The 15,971-nt window shown below is 44.7% G+C and overlaps 1 protein-coding gene across 1 annotated transcript in view; it reads left to right on the top strand.

Annotated features, from left to right (window-relative positions):
• Nucleotides 1–9,817, top strand: part of DGAT1 (diacylglycerol O-acyltransferase 1) — a 228,025-nt gene extending 218,208 nt beyond the window's left edge. The window contains exon 17 of the mRNA XM_069221103.1: nucleotides 3,278–9,817. Within this exon, the coding sequence (XP_069077204.1) occupies nucleotides 3,278–3,433 (156 nt within the window). The 3' untranslated portion in view covers nucleotides 3,434–9,817. The remainder of the gene's footprint in view (nucleotides 1–3,277) is intronic.
• Nucleotides 9,818–15,971: the final 6,154 nt, after the last annotated feature.

Genomic DNA, 15,971 nt, shown 5'->3' with positions numbered 1-15,971 from the left:
AGGAATACCAGGACACCAGGGCAGGCTTGCTGCGTGGAGAGGACACCAGGGCAGGCTTGCTGCGTGGAGAGGACACCAGGGCAGGCTTGCTGCGTGGAGAGGACACCAGGGCAGGCTTGCTGCGTGGAGAGGACACCAGGGCAGGCTTGCTGCGTGGAGAGGACACCAGGGCAGGCTTGCTGCGTGGAGAGGACACCAGGGCAGGCTTGCTGCGTGGAGAGGACACCAGGGCAGGCTTGCTGCGTGGAGAGGACACCAGGGCAGGCTTGCTGCGTGGAGAGGACACCAGGGCAGGCTTGCTGCGTGGAGAGGACACCAGGGCAGGCTTGCTGCGTGGAGAGGACACCAGGGCAGGCTTGCTGCGTGGAGAGGACACCAGGGCAGACTTGCTGCGTGGAGAGGACACCAGGGCAGACTTGCTGCGTGGAGAGGACACCAGGGCAGACTTGCTGCGTGGAGAGGACACCAGGGCAGACTTGCTGCGTGGAGAGGACACCAGGGCAGACTTGCTGCGTGGAGAGGACACCAGGGCAGACTTACCTTGGGGGATATTCACAAACTTTCTGCTGGGAGGATACCAGGGCAGACTTGCTGCGGGGAGAGATACTAGGGCAGACTTGCTGCGGGGAGAGATACTAGGGCAGACTTGCTGCGGGGAGAGATACTAGGGCAGACTTGCTGCGTGGAGGATACCACGGCAGACTTGCTGCAGGAGGATACCAGGGCAGACTTACCTTTGGGGATATTCACAGACTTGCTGTTGGGAGGATACCTGGGCAGACTTGCTGTTGGGAGGGATACCTGGGCAGACTTGCCGTGGGGGATATCAGCAGACTTGCTGCTGGGAGGATACCAGGGCAGACTTGCTGTTGGGAGGATACCAGGGCAGACTTGCTGTTGGGAGGGATACCTGGGTAGACTTGCCGTGGGGGATATCAGCAGACTTTCTGCTGGGAGGATACTAGGGCAGACTTGCTGCGGGGAGAGATACTAGGGCAGACTTGCTGCGTGGAGGATACCAGGGCAGACTTGCTGCAGGAGGATACCAGGGCAGACTTACCTTGGGGGATATTCACAGACTTGCTGTTGGGAGGATACCAGGGCAGACTTGCTGTTGGGAGGGATACCTGGGTAGACTTGCTGTGGGGGATATCAGCAGACTTGCTGCTGGGAGGATACTAGGGCAGACTTGCTGCGTGGAGGATACCAGGGCAGACTTGCTGCGTGGAGGATACCAGGGCAGACTTGCTGCGTGGAGGATACCAGGGCAGACTTGCTGCGTGGAGGATACCAGGGCAGACTTGCTGCGTGGAGGATACCAGGGCAGACTTGCTGTGGGGTGGGATATCAGAGCAGACTTGCTGTGGTGAGGAGAGGAGGGGGGGGGGAGAGAGATACCAGGGCAGACATTCTTTAGAGGTAATTATGCCAAATATGCTGCGGGATATATGTAACTCGAGCTTACTGCAGTCTGTGTATCTTGTAAAGGGACTTCTTTGAGTCGAGGAATGGGTGCCTGATACCACCTCTGCTGCAAGAAGTGGTGACATGCCATCAGGTGAACTGATTGAGTTATCCATCCCCAGGCTCCCATGTCACCACACACCTATACACCCATCATCGTAGGCAATTTACACAGATTTGTAGATGCTTACACAGAAAATATACCATCTTTGTGTGCGGCTGTGCATTGCTGAGGTCATGAGTAAGAGGCGCTCACAAGCCAGGCATGTCACATAAGCGCCCTCCAAGTTTGGAAATGTTACACATTAGATGCGAGAACTTGTCTGTCCCGACAAATCACTTCTTTAATTTTCAAAGATCCCAGGCTCCCTTGTCTCGCTGTTCCCCTGGGCCATTCTTGTATGTGTGGGTCACTACCTAGCTAAGGAGCAACGTACATGACGAGGGGTCAGCAGACGGTCTGGTAATTGTGCACATCAAGTGGGCATTACACAAGCACTTTTTGCACTCTTCACTTTCACATTTGCCCAGAATCCGACTGGGAGTATAGTTCAGTGTCTGGGATTCGAGCCTGGATCTCCAGGTTCCAAGGGGAGTTAGATCATCAGCTAGGCCAGATCCAAATAATTTCTTATACCAAGTGCCTGGCAGGCCCCACACAACGCCCCAGGCTGCTCATTTATAAATTAACTCTCTCATAGCCTCTTTCAATGTCACATGACTCTCTTGATGGGTTCTCTTGGACCCATGTTTTCTACTTCCTGCTCCAGATCCTTGACCTCTGCTCAATCCTTGAAGCCATGTTTGAGTCATTCTCCCATTTTGTCATCAAGTCACAATCTAGGTAATCCTAGGTTGAACATACCAGTACTCTCAAACCTCTAGGTAATCTCTCTTCACCTCAAGGTATTTTTCAAGGTTGACCATCCCACCTGATAGACAACTCGGTCTTTAACCTGTCTAAGCGAAAGAATATCTGCAGAAGTCCTTTAGGCGCCTTATTCACAGTCTTACAGAAAATAGTCTTTGCATTTTCCCCGAGGGTCCCGCCCGAGCAGTGCTCTCTGTATTCTTGAAATAGGAGGATTGGAGCCCAACCCCAGCAGTCTGTCTTCAATTCCTGGCAATCATGGAACATTGGATGTTTGGCTTTTTCACATCAGATGGCATTAGGCGCATCAGGCACAGGGTGTGTGTTCTCGGAAGGCAAAGTCGCTATCCTGCCAGAAGCACTTAGGGTCATGATCTACGATGCCTGCCTGCAAATTTTCTCAATTTCTTTGATCCGTTTACTTTTTTTATAGGCACTTTCTATATAGAACCATAATACAAGCGACCTTAAACATCCATGGTCAACACAGTCCTTCATCCTAGCATTACTAATCTGAGCTAGTGCTTGGTTTCATAGAGCTGGTAAAGCATCAAGAAGCCCTTCTCCGTTCCTAATTGAAAGGCGCTACTGTTTTCCTAGCAGGTGTGTCATCTGGGTAATGGGTCATAGATGTCATCGATGTCATCTAAGAACTAGGAAAGTCAGTCTTCATCTTTATAATTTGGGATAAAATATTTCAAACTTCATCTGAGTGGGTTTCTGCGTGTGGGCTTATCTGGGACACGTATGGAGGATGCACATTCAGGGCGTGGAAACGATGGGTTGTAGCAAAATCTTCAGAGCATCTACTTTGCATTTTTCAAATTAGATCAATCCTAGTGTATCCTTCTGGAAATCAAATATATTATGCGGGTACCCACCCATTGGTGTTGATATTTTCGTTTATAATAATCTGTTTGGTTGTTGCCTCTTTTCTTGCAGATTCCTCTGGCCTACTTTGTAGGAAGGTTTTTAAGAGGCAACTATGGGAATGCAGCTGTCTGGATCTCTCTGATCATCGGGCAGCCCATCGCCATCTTGATGTACGTGCACGACTACTACGTGCTAAACCACGAAAGGGCGCCAGAATCTCCGTGACACTCGAGCCACCTCGGTGGCTATCTGCTTTGAAGCATGGTTGGACTTTTTTAACCACCGGCAGAGAAAGAAAGGGAAGATGCACGTGTCATAGCACAGTGGATGGACAATGGCTTTTACCTGATTTAAATGATTTTATATGTGCAATGGATGCTTGATCAGTGCATAATAGCGTGAAGGAGGAGCACCGGTGAAAATGATATGTGGTTACCAATGTGACCATGACATGTTTGCCAGTTTCCTTTGGACTGTCCATCACTGAAGCTCACAGTAATATTGTGTCCAGAAAAATCCCTGATAATCCTTCTCTCATGTGGGGGAGTTCTAGATCTGCCATAAACAGTTAATGAAGCATGGCTTCCTTTCTCTCTCTAATAGTTTTGATCACTCCAGCTTAAGCAGTATCATTGCTCATGTCATTGCAATACTACAGGAAGGTCTCGAGTACAGAAAGAAAGCCTATTCTGAACACTTTTTCTCCAATTTCCATACTGCCATTTATTTTCCATCGAACACAAAGGGGTACTATATCCCTTTACTTTATCACCTGATTACACGTGACCTGAGCCATACAGATAATATTTAAAACATGTTGAACTGGGAAAAAATTATCTTACCACCACACACTCAAGAGCTCTCTTCTGGTAATAACACTGTTTCTTTCACATTTTCTCTGTTGATGTTCGTGTTTGTTTGAAGTGTCCCCTCTGGAATACGGTTTTATTTGAAGTAGTTCTTCAACTTCATTGGGACTAAAAACTTAAACTAATAATGATGCATGATTTTTTTTGTCATGCAACATTTGACAGGGCAGAGCTTTCTCACCACAAGAAGTTTCTTTTTCAAACACTAACATTTGCTTCCAAAACTTTGAAATGAGCTGTTGTCTCAAAATATCCAATTAAGACCATTTTGCTTCTAAAAACTGTTATGAGCGCTCATTGGGCTGGTGCTAGTCGGCTTTTCATACTTCGTAAGTTGGTAAAAATAGCTTTAAGTAATGACGCCACTCTGAGATGGCTGAGTTTGTGAAAAGTGTACTATGAGTGTCCCATTGTTATAGCTCTGTATTGTTTTTGTACGGTTATTTTTTTTAATTCTTACTTAATACTTTTTTTATTTTTTATTTTGGGTGTTCACTTAGTGGTTATTTCTGTTTTTATTTTTTAAGTGCGGGAGGAGCCATCTGATGAAGAATCGTGATGAGCGAATGTATTGTCTAACTTGGTCATGAGTCGTCTAGATTAACAAGCTAGGAGACAGGCTTTCCGTGGCATTAAATGTTCATTCATCTGATAGAGACTGGTCCAGGTGATGTAGATGATATTGTCTCCACCAGCTCCCTTCGGCAATTGCCATCGAGGAGGACAGCCAGGTGTCGGGTCTCCCGTCCATCAATTTCCAAAACCGTCTTTAACGTAAAAACCCCTTGGATGTGACTTTGACTCCCAAGGGATCGTTGGTATCTGAATCTTCCAGGTTTAAGGCATTGAAGCCCACAGAGGGTTTTTCTCCAAGATGCAGCATTGATGATGCCACATGGATGACAGCTAAATGTCCAAGATCCTTGTGAGTCTCAAAATTTTAGTTGTTTGTCAATTGCCAGGGAGTTTTACTCATGGACCTAGAATTATACGCTGAGGTGCACAGTGTGAAACTTGATGTATGGTAGTATAGCTTTTGTTTGGAGTGTTTTAGACTATGTGCCCCATTTCTCAGTTCTGCCATAAAATACATTTTTTATAAATGTTGGCTGTTCTTACTGTACTCCTAGGCTTGACGTTGATGGGCCTCCCTTGAATAATTGCTATTTCCCCTCCACTTTGATAGTCTGACTTTAACAACTGCATGGTGAAGACTTGTGTAACTAATATCACAAGGGTAATTTGCGAGTGGCAATCGAGTGGAGCCTAGAGAAACAATTGAAGATAGTCTCGGGTAGGTTTTACAACCAGTGATCAACGTAATAGACCTGTGGCCATTGGAGAGTCCCGGGGGAAGGCTCCACGGCTTTGCTTACTACGATTTAGGGCTAAAGACGAAGCAGGCTGTTTATGCCACTCCCCTAAGATATTTTATTACCCGAAGTTGAAATAGGAACGAACAGTCAGAACTATGGAGTCGCTGGGGATTAGGAAACACATTCAATTTGAAAATCTGATTCATTTCGCCCTTGTGGGCACCACAGACATCTATTTTCATTCAGATCATGTTCTTGACAACAAATCAGGCCCCTGACAGAGGTTCTAAAGTGTTCTTTCGGCATTCCTTTGCTTTCTGCAGATTAAAACTCTGAATACTGTGTGCCCTAGATTTCTATTTTTTTTTTGTCATAACACTACAATACATAAGTTTAAATTCAGCTATATTTCAAAGATTATGGAGCAATCCAGGTGGGTGCTCAGTACAAGGAACATTAAAGATGTTTTCCGATTGCATGAACCTGCAAATTTATTTTGCATGCTCTGCTACAAGAGCAGGTACCGGATCTCTACTATTACAGAAGTTGGTAGCACAGACAAATCCTCCACAGAAGGGCATAACTCTTTACTTCTGCTATTTGAAAGTGGAGATGATCTCTGAAGACCACTGACCAATATTAAACACTACAACAATTAGGAGATGTTAAATTAGCAATTCAGAGATCTAGTTTGAGTTTATCCTGATCAGATTGTTAGATTCTTGAAAGCCCTTACTACATAACTTTAGGACTCTTGGAAGTTGTTATGCTCAACACCGGGGATGACCTGGGATTGGTACCAGTGACTTTAAGTGGGAAGTTTGACCACCGGCAGTTGTCAAACAGATTTTAAAATAGAAAAGCATTGATCAGGGCAAATGTTTGAAGCAATGGATTTGACGTCTAAAATCATCAAGTGGACCTCCAAGTCGGCACGTATTTTAGGCTTACGTGAGTCATAATTCTACATGGGTAATTTTGGTCAAAAGGGCCTTATGACTCTTTGGTGTAGAAAGTAATAGATTAAATTTCACTTGGACGAATGTTGATCAGGCATGTAACTAATGCCATGTAAAGTCAATTACAAGAAAATCTCCTAAATCTTCAGTTTATAGTTCTGAAATATTCACACATAATTGATATGCAGTAATTCATGCTTGTACAGAAGACGAGCTGACCGTATAATTCTCAGATTCAATTGCTTTCCTATTGGCAGGAACTCAACAGAGATTATTATTTTTATTGGCTTTTTTTATTAACTGATTCAATTTTGTTTGAGGTCAAGTAATTTTCACAAATAGGAAGGATGTTGCGCAAACTTCTTCAAGGAAGGCTAATGGAATACAGATTTTGCCCATTGATGAACCATTTGAAGAATAGCAGTTCTATAAAACTACAGTTCTTTTTGGGCTTCTTTCAGGCTTTCTTGGCATAAATGGTTTGAACTAATGCAACAGTTCATAGTGCTTTGAGATTGAAAGCTAGGTGGTCGTTAAAGTGTGAACTGGCAATGTCTTGCGGAAGTAGGTCTCTTTCAAGACTAAGCTTGAAGGGTCCCTTTGAATAGGAGTAGCCTACACAGCTTAGCTGTGCTATCTAAAATGCTGTGGCCTGCTAATCTGGAAAGTTTGGATTTCTTAAAATGGTGGTAGAAAAAACTAGGGCATTTTATTCGGATAGTACTGTGGATTATGCAAACAATTTGTAATACATTTCTTCCTTAAGGGGTAGCCAGTGGAGGGATTTCCTTATTGTAGTTACAAGATCTTGCCAATGAAGGTGTAGTCAAACCCACACTGCTGCATTTTGGAGTCGCTGTAGATTTGCCATGGGAGAAAATGTTCACTTCTAAGTACACATTGTTGGAGAAATCTAGGTTTGGTGTCCTAATACCAGGCCCGCTCCCACTTGTGTGGGAAAGCTCAGTTATGCAACATTTTGTTTACTAGATGTATATGGTAGGCGTCTGTGGAACATGAGCTGTGATCACTGATTGACTAGTTGTGTTATGTCCAAATTTTTAGGTTATTAACCATGTCGCAGGTGTGGGATTGTGGCCTACATCTGCTCAACTTTGTTGTGGGAGTTCATTGAACAAAATCTTTGTTTTTCAGGGGTTTAATGTTTGCTGGTTTAAACTTAACCAGCAATCCATTTCTAACACGCTGGCTCAAAATTCACTTCTTTCAACTTTGATCGAAGGATTCATCTTATGAACAAGCTGTGAGGTATCCATGTGGTTGTGGTAGAGAATGTGCTATGATATAAGAAGCTGGACCAGGGAATGAAGATGGGAAGTAGGAATGGGCAGATGGATGTCTCCTTGCCGGATACCACAAGTACGATGGCTCCACTTGAAGTATTGGTTGCAAGTCTCACTGCTTGTAGTACCCCTCATCAGCAGCAGAATCGCATAGGCCATGGTTGGTCTGGCCAACTATGTTAAATGTCATGGATGATGCTGTTGAAGGAGCGTAGATGGTATAGAAAATTAGATCTTGACCTATAATTTGAAAGTTCCGTTAAGGTGGCTTGGACCTTTCCAAAGGGTGATCATTATAGGTTTTAAAAATCTAAATGGACCATTCCTGTGCACACATAGGTAGATTGCTGCTATTAACATACGAATAACAGCAGATCAAAGTTATCCTCAGACATTTTGCAGCGAGTAATCTAAAAGAGGACCAGAGCTTTTACAATTATTAATCATTTTTATAAATGGATGTTAAATGGAAAACCATCATTAGCTGTGTAAAGGTAGAATGAACCAGGGCCTTTGAAGGAGTGCCATCAATCGAACTCGGGCAGTATTTTGTTTGTCGGAATTTTACTGATTGCGATTTTTAAAAAGATCAATTTCATCAGAAAGATATTAAGATGTAGGGATAGAGTTTTTATTGACTACTGAGATACAAAATCCACTGATTATGTTCTGGCCCTCTTCCTGAGGGCAAGGGCAAGAGGCAGGTTAGCAAAGACTTCATCTACTGTACGTTTTACGGTTTGTAGAGTCTCAAAAACAAACTTTTTGGTGCTTCTCATTATGGTGCCCCACTGTCTGACAAGTCCTCATTTGATTAGTTGGGATTTGGCCACTTTCTGAGTGAACCAGCCTTTGTGTAGGTTTTGATGATTAATTGCTCAAGCCCTTTAGTAATCCTTTCTAGAAAAAAATGTACTAGGTTCACAGGTCCATCAGTGAAATTTATTGTCATATGTGAGTAATTGCAGATCAAGGGATTTCCATTTCAGTTTTGTATTGCAACTGGAACTTGTTCCTTTCTGTTAATCAAAGATTTGTTTATCATAAAGGAAGTACGAAGATAATCAGACTAAGCTATGGGGAGATTTCTGGAATACTTCAGGCCTGAAGGTAACGAGAACATCCATTGGATGAGTAGCAAGCTTTAGTTCACACTGGGCTGAAGGTTTACCATGCTAACCCAAAACAGTGGTGCTTTGTGGTTGTGGCAGTCATACTCGGGGATAAATTCCCAAACCAGGGTGAGAGTATCGGGCATAATCACTGGAGAGGATGTAAAATCAGGAAATGAATTGCCAAGATCTTTCCTTATTGAGAGGAGAATTGATCTGTAAAAGACTAAAGTATTTAGTCTGTGCTGGGAGGTTACTTGGTGATCAAACAGGAATTCTACCCTTCCTGGAAAGTGGCATTAATGAATGGGCAAATGTAAATAGTTAAATATTCCTCTTCTATTTTCTTATGTCCACTGCCAGCTGAAGTTAGTTGTGCACTATTGATGGCAAGAGAGCTCTTATATATTACATTGGCACAATGTGTTGGGCAAAGGTGGCTGATGGTTCTGCTGGTGATGGCAAATCTCATTCGAAGAAAAGCACTGCCGGGTAGATTGTTGCTTAAATAAAAAATGCTATTGGAAATCTAATTGCCTTCCTCCAAGTCTTACCATATCATAGCCTTCTTCACAATGTAGGGCTGCACAGCTGAGCTTTAGAGTAACATCTCACTAGCAGTGTCAACCAGAGCTTAATCAGGTGTATGTCTGTTTCCTTGTGCTCTCCTCTCAGGGATGCTAATGCAAGGTGATCTGTTCAGACAAGGGTTTGCATCTTTGCAGCCACCACAGCTGGAGAGGAGTTGATGATCTGGACAGAGAGTACCCAGTTTGTCATATGCTCTAATTCTATATTCTTTAACACACGGTTTGTTTTGCTCTCATGGAAAGAATTCTTCTCTGGAAGTTTGTCTTCATGTTGCTTTGGATAATGTGCTGATGGGACTGGGCAGTGTGAGAAATGCGTGTTTAGTGCGTGATTACCATGTGTGCTGTGTCAATTCACTTTCTGTATTTTCATTCACCGTCCAGTGTGTTTTTTAACTTTATAGACTGAAATTCTCTATGAAGTGGAAATGTGATTAAAGATGATTTTTATTTTTAAAACGGTGTTCACGTTTTTGAACTGATTAGAAGAATTGGATATTACACATATTAAACAATATTAATCTTGTAACTCACATACATGCTTGATTGCATATGAGGCCAGAATTTGTGCCACAACTTTAAACTGTAGAAATATGAGTTTTCTTTCCCCCCCATACCCCCCCCCCCCCCCCCCCCCCCCCCAAAGCCCCACACCACAGTTTCCTGAATGCAGTGACATTTATGTGCTGGGTAAAGGTCTGTGGCTGCATCAGAAGCTTCATGGTGATTAGCGATCCACCTCTCAGACCGAACAAAAGGGGGTACTCTGTTATGGTTCTTTTAATCAATGCTGTTCTGAGAGAGTTTGTTTAGCAGCAGACTCCACACCTCTTGAATGTTTCCAAGTGTCAGGCTGATTCTAAACCTTCTCAGCAGTACCTCTGCATGCACAGTAGGTGGCGCTGTGTGGCTCTGCACTAACTCTTCTGCTCTGGGAATGATGCATGACGCCTATGTAGACACCATTCCCATTTGCTGGCATCATTTCCTTTCGTTCCACGCTGCCATATGCGCATCCGGAGCTACTGCTTGTCTCTTTGAGACCTCGCTTTACCTCATAAAATTGTAAAGCAGTATGCAAGGGAAATGTCCCCTCCCAAAATGAGAGGTTTTAAACCCCGTGGGGACTGTTGTAAACAAATGTCTGTTACACATGGGGTTTACCTGTGGTGCCTGGGGTCAGTCACTACTCTAAGACCTGCAGTGATGGTGCTCAAAACTCAGAGGCCATACAAGCCTCTGAGGCAAAACTACATCGCCAACACCAGTAGATTGTGCGACAGGACTTGATCCTGGTCCCATTCGAGAGCCAGAAGTTGCAAGAGTCATCCCCCTGGTCTGTCTTCGTATTAATCAAACTCGGTGGGTAAGTCAAAGAAAAAAGACCAGAAATCTAAGTTGGAGTTAGCCCATTCTTGGCACTCTCACGTTCCTTGGCAGTGTGGGAACTGCACCATACATCTCAATCTCGTTCCCAAAGTGAATCCAAGCTGGAGCCTACCCTGCAGCTTGTTCTGGCACAACTCGAGTTTCCGTGGCTGGCCTCAAGTCCTAAACAAACAGTCGAAGAGTTCTGCGAGGCCATGCTCTGAACTTTTAGATCCTTTCGCACTCCCTTGGGCCTCATGAAGCCAAGAGGCCCTCCATGGCAATTCTGCAAGCAGGTTGGCCCTCTGTGCCTTGAACCCTTCGAGCCCACCATGGGGCTGTCTCCGGCTTCAGTCCTGACTCTGGCCAAGGTCCTTTGGTTCCCAGAACTTTGATGCCGATGTAGTCTCGGTGTACGGAGACGGCAGCCATTTTCTGACCTCTCCATAATCACAACTACGGATGCCATCTTTAGGAGGTCAGTGGTCTAGCCGTCTGATCCTCCTGTATATCTGATCATTTAGAAGGCTTCAATGTTGCGGCCGCGCATCAAAGGCAAGCCCATCCGTACCCGACCGGGCCCAGGGGCGAGCATCTATGGACATCTTAATACAGGTAGGTTAACTTATGAGGCTGAATCCCTCCTCTCATTTAGATTTAATACAGGAGTCAAAGGTAATGGACATGGATTCCAGGGAAGTTACCTGGCCCTATATTAGTTGTGATAAACTCCCTCAACCTCTAATACAGAATGCACCTGTATCTCATAATGCTCCATATAGCTTGTTTCTCTTGGCAAATTGCAGATGCTTAGCTGCCCACAGGCTGGATATCAATCTTTTACTGAGTGAATTAACACCTACAGCCCTGTTCCTAATGGAGACCTGGCTCCATGAGGGCTCAGCTCCAGATATTACCCTGGCTCTACCTAACAAGTATTCAATAATAAGGCAGGACAGAGTCTCTGGGAAAGGGGCGGGGAGGGAGGGGAATTGCCATTATTGTCAAGGACTCAGTTAAGGTCACCACTTATCCCCTTAAGTTATCAGATTGTGCGAGTATGTATTTTTATTTAAATCCCCAATATAGTTTCTTTGGGGCCTTAGTGTATCGCCCCCGGCACAACACAACATTTCCTTGCAGCCTTCCCGAGCAAGTGGCTGATTTAATTTGTAATAAGCCAAATTTTACAATTCTTGATGATTTTCATATTCACGCAGAGAATTTTTCAGCTGCTAAGAGACTTTTGTTTGATATGGATGCCTTAGGCCTCACACAACTGATCAGGGGCCCTACACACATTAAGGGCCATACCATTGACTTAGTTTTCAGCAATACAGCTGATTTAACTGCCCTGCCTTACACCCCCTTGGCCTGGTCCGATCTTTATTTAATCTCTCTCTCCCTTCCCCTCCCAGTATTGGAAACACCTTCCCAAAGCATTACTCAACCCTATAGGCACAGGCAGGCATATGCTTAAGGCCAAAGAATGGATTGATATCCTAAGGAGCTCAAATGGGGATATGGTTACATCTCTAGACTTATTTAACAATTGGATTAGCAAAAGCTTAGATACAATCCTTCCATATACGTAAAAGCCGAGCAGATATAAGAAAAAAAGCGCCTCCTGGTTTTCTAAACATCTTAGACTAATAAAGAGGGATTGTAGGCGGCTGGAGCAAAAATTGAGAAAATCTTATGATATTTCTTCTAAAGATGAATATAGGAAGGCTATTAGAAGGTTTCATACTGAAATTAAAGCAGCTCAAAGGGCCTATTATGCAGATAAAATTGGACAGAGCTCTAATTCTCCGAAAGAAAACTTTCTCCTGCTAAAATAATTTACCTCTCCCCAGGCATACACAGATACTGTAGAATCCGCTCATAAACATAGTAATGACTTAGCCTCATTTTTCCCCAAAATTGTAGAGATCTACTCAGTCTTTCCAATAGGTACCCACAGTCCCCAAGTGGTAGACGAGCAGTGCACTAATGGTTTAGCAAGGTTTACACATATTCCTCCCTTTTCTCCTGAAACGGTTTCAACATTATTGACCACTCTTAAATCAGAGTCTCCTCAGGATCCGGCCCCACCTTCAATTTTAGGACAAGGGACTTCAATAATAGTCCCCGTTGTAACCGACCTGCTGAACATGTCACTAGCAGTCTGCACCGTCCCTCCACAATGGAAACATACAATTGTGAATCGGTTGCTTAAGAAGCCCAGCCTGGATCCACTCATACTTAGCAACTATAGACCAATCTCTATGCTGCCAGCCCTAGTTAAAATACTTGAAAAACATGTCAACACTCATCTTTCGAGTTCTTTGGAGAAAAATAACATTCTTCACCCTTCTCAGATGGGCTTCAGACCATTACATAGCACAGAATCTGCTTTAATTGCAGTTATTGAAGAAGTTGGGAAACGTTTGGATCAAGGCTTTTTTTCGGCTGTCGTGGTTCTCGATCTCAGTGCCACCTCTGACACTGTTGAGCACAATATTTTACTCCAAAGAATGAGGGAAAATGGAGTCTTAGGCAATGCCCTGAGTTGGTTTACCTGATTTTTGGAAGAAAGATCATTTCAAGTACTGGATCGTTCTTTTTATGCTAGTTGTTTTAAGAGTAATTGGGGTGTGCCTCAGGGCTCTTCTTTGAACCCTATGCTATGTAATATCTATATGGCCTTACTGGCAAAAGTAGTGGAGCCCTATGGACTCTCTTTAGTGTCATATGCAGGTGACACTCAGCTTGTGGTATCCTTTTCCACCGATCAGAATTCAACCAACTCTCTTCTCATCCCTTGTTTACAGGCAATTTCCAAATGGATGTCTGACTGTAGACTCAAGTTGAATGGAGACAAGACAGAGGTTATGTTTTCGGGGCACCAGGCAAAACAAAACTTAATCTCCCCAGTCCTACAACCACTAGGAGATCTACCATTGCCCAAAGAAAACATTAAGAGTCTGGGAGTATGGTTGACCATGGCTCATCAAGCAAAGAAAATATGTTCTTCCTGTTTTAGCATACTCAGACTTCTTAGAAAGCTCTTTAAAATACTTCCGTTTATCGCAAAGAGGCTTATCATACAGGCCTTAATTTCTCACCTGGACTATGGGAGCGCTCTGTTTCTTGGTGCACCAAAATGTTATAAAGGAATTGCAGGTGGTACAGATCACCGCTGCCCGCCTTCTCTTCAAATTACCCAGGCATGAATCAGCCAGATCAGCTTTATCAACTCTGCACTGGCTCCTTTTAGAGCAAAGGATAAAATTTAAATCCTTATGTTATATTCACAGAGCGCTGTATGACAAAGGCCCACCAATATTGCAAACTCTAGCTTCCTTCTACAAACCCACCAGACATCTTAGATCATCCTCCACGGCCCTAGCTGTCATTCCCCCAATAAAAAAGTCGAAATGGGGAGGAAGATCAACATCTTACCTTGGACCTAGACTGTGGAATTCACTTCCACTGAACCTATGTCAAACTAGCCACGAACTCTCGTTTCGGTGGCTATAAAAAACTTTTTTAGTCCGTGTCCCTAGGCGGTGTTTTCAAAGATTTCTGCACAGCGCTGGGAGGCCTTCGGGTAGCTATGCGCTCTATAAATTTTCATAACATAACTAACCTCAACCTATTCCCGACTACTTCCCCTGACAGGGAGACCAAATGGGTGGGGATGTGCAGAAAGTCTCATCCACCAGGTTGGTGCTTCAACCTGTAAATGCCTGCTGGGGGAGCTATTACCACACTCTTTGGGATTTGATGGCTTAGTCCTCCCAGGTGTTCCTGAAAATCTCTGAACTCTCCTCGCCCCGGCTATACAGGACAGTCGCAACGCAGACAAGATCACACTACCTTTTGTCTTGGACACCATCAGGCGTGCAATTTGCACCAGTTTCACAATGTATACACTACCTTTCATTCTCTCAGTGCCTCACCTTCCATCGCCCTCCGATGGACTGTCAATCCATTTTACAGCAGTACGTGCAAGCCATTTTCATAAAGGTGGCTTTTGAGATGGTGCCCGCACCAGAATTAGGATGTAGTTGCTATTCCCGCAACAGTCTGGTGCCAAAAAAAGGACTAAGGCCTTTGTCCTATTTTAGATCTGCACCTTCTTAACACCTTCCTTTGGAAGGGGAAATTCAGAATGCTCACACTGGCCCCGGTCTTGGTTGCCTTCGACCCTTTAGACTGGATGGTGCCGTTGGACCTGCAGGATGCCTACTTCCATAAACCCCTCTTGCCGGCCCCTTGGCGCTACCTTGTGTTCTTGATGGGACAGGAGCATTTTCAGTTTGCTGTGCTTCGCTTCGGTGTCACAGCTGCCCCTCCGGTGGTTGATAGTGATGGTAGCAGCGCACCTTCAGAGGTCTGATATGCCAGTCTTCCCCACTACCTCTTGGCTGCTGAAGGCAGGCTTGCCCCAGGTAGTAGTCGTCCACTATAGACCGCGGGGCTCAATGCCAATGTGCCGAAGTCAAACCTGAATCCTTCTCAGGGGCTCTCCTTCATCAGAGCCATTCTTGACATGGTTTGGTTTTTGTACCTCTCCCCTGGGAAAGAGCCCAGGACATTCAAGATTTCAGCCTCGGTCCTGGATTTCCACAAGGGCGACAGACTCAGGTACTGATGGCCTCATGCATCCTGCTGGTTGAGCATGTCAGGTGGCATTTGCAGGCTCGGTATTTGGATCTGATGTCTCATTGGGCCCAACATCAAGGGGACATCTCAGACCTCGTTCATGTTTTAGAAGAGACTTGAAAAGATCTGCAGAGGTGGTTACGGGACTTAGATTGGGTGGGTGGCAGACTGCTCTTCATTACCCACATAGTGCTGAGAGTGGTGACCATTGCATAGCTTTTGGGTTGGGATGGGAGAGGTGGAAATCAGAGGCCTCTGGTGTCCAGCAGAGTCCTGGCTCAATATCAACCTTCTGGAGCTGAGGGTCCTCCACTTGGGTTGAAAGCCTTCCTTCCATCCTTTAAGGGGAGTCTAGGACAAGTGCTCACGAACAACACCAATCTTGTGGAACTGCGACAAGCAGGGTGATGTGGGGTCATGTCCCCAGTGCCAGGAGGCACTAGCATCTGGAAATGGCTGCACCACTAAGGACTTATCCTCAGTGTGAACCACCTGGCAGAATCGTTGAATGCCAAGGAGGACGAGCTCAACCTTTGGTGCCTAGTGGATCGTGACTGGCAGTTACACCCATAGGTGGCACCAGCTCTCTTCTGTG

This window comes from Pleurodeles waltl, chromosome 2_2, assembly GCF_031143425.1.
Source record: "Pleurodeles waltl isolate 20211129_DDA chromosome 2_2, aPleWal1.hap1.20221129, whole genome shotgun sequence".
Classification (NCBI taxonomy): Eukaryota; Metazoa; Chordata; class Amphibia; order Caudata; family Salamandridae; genus Pleurodeles; species Pleurodeles waltl.
Note: the sequence above shows the minus strand (reverse complement) of the source record. Positions and strands in the feature narration are given on the sequence as shown.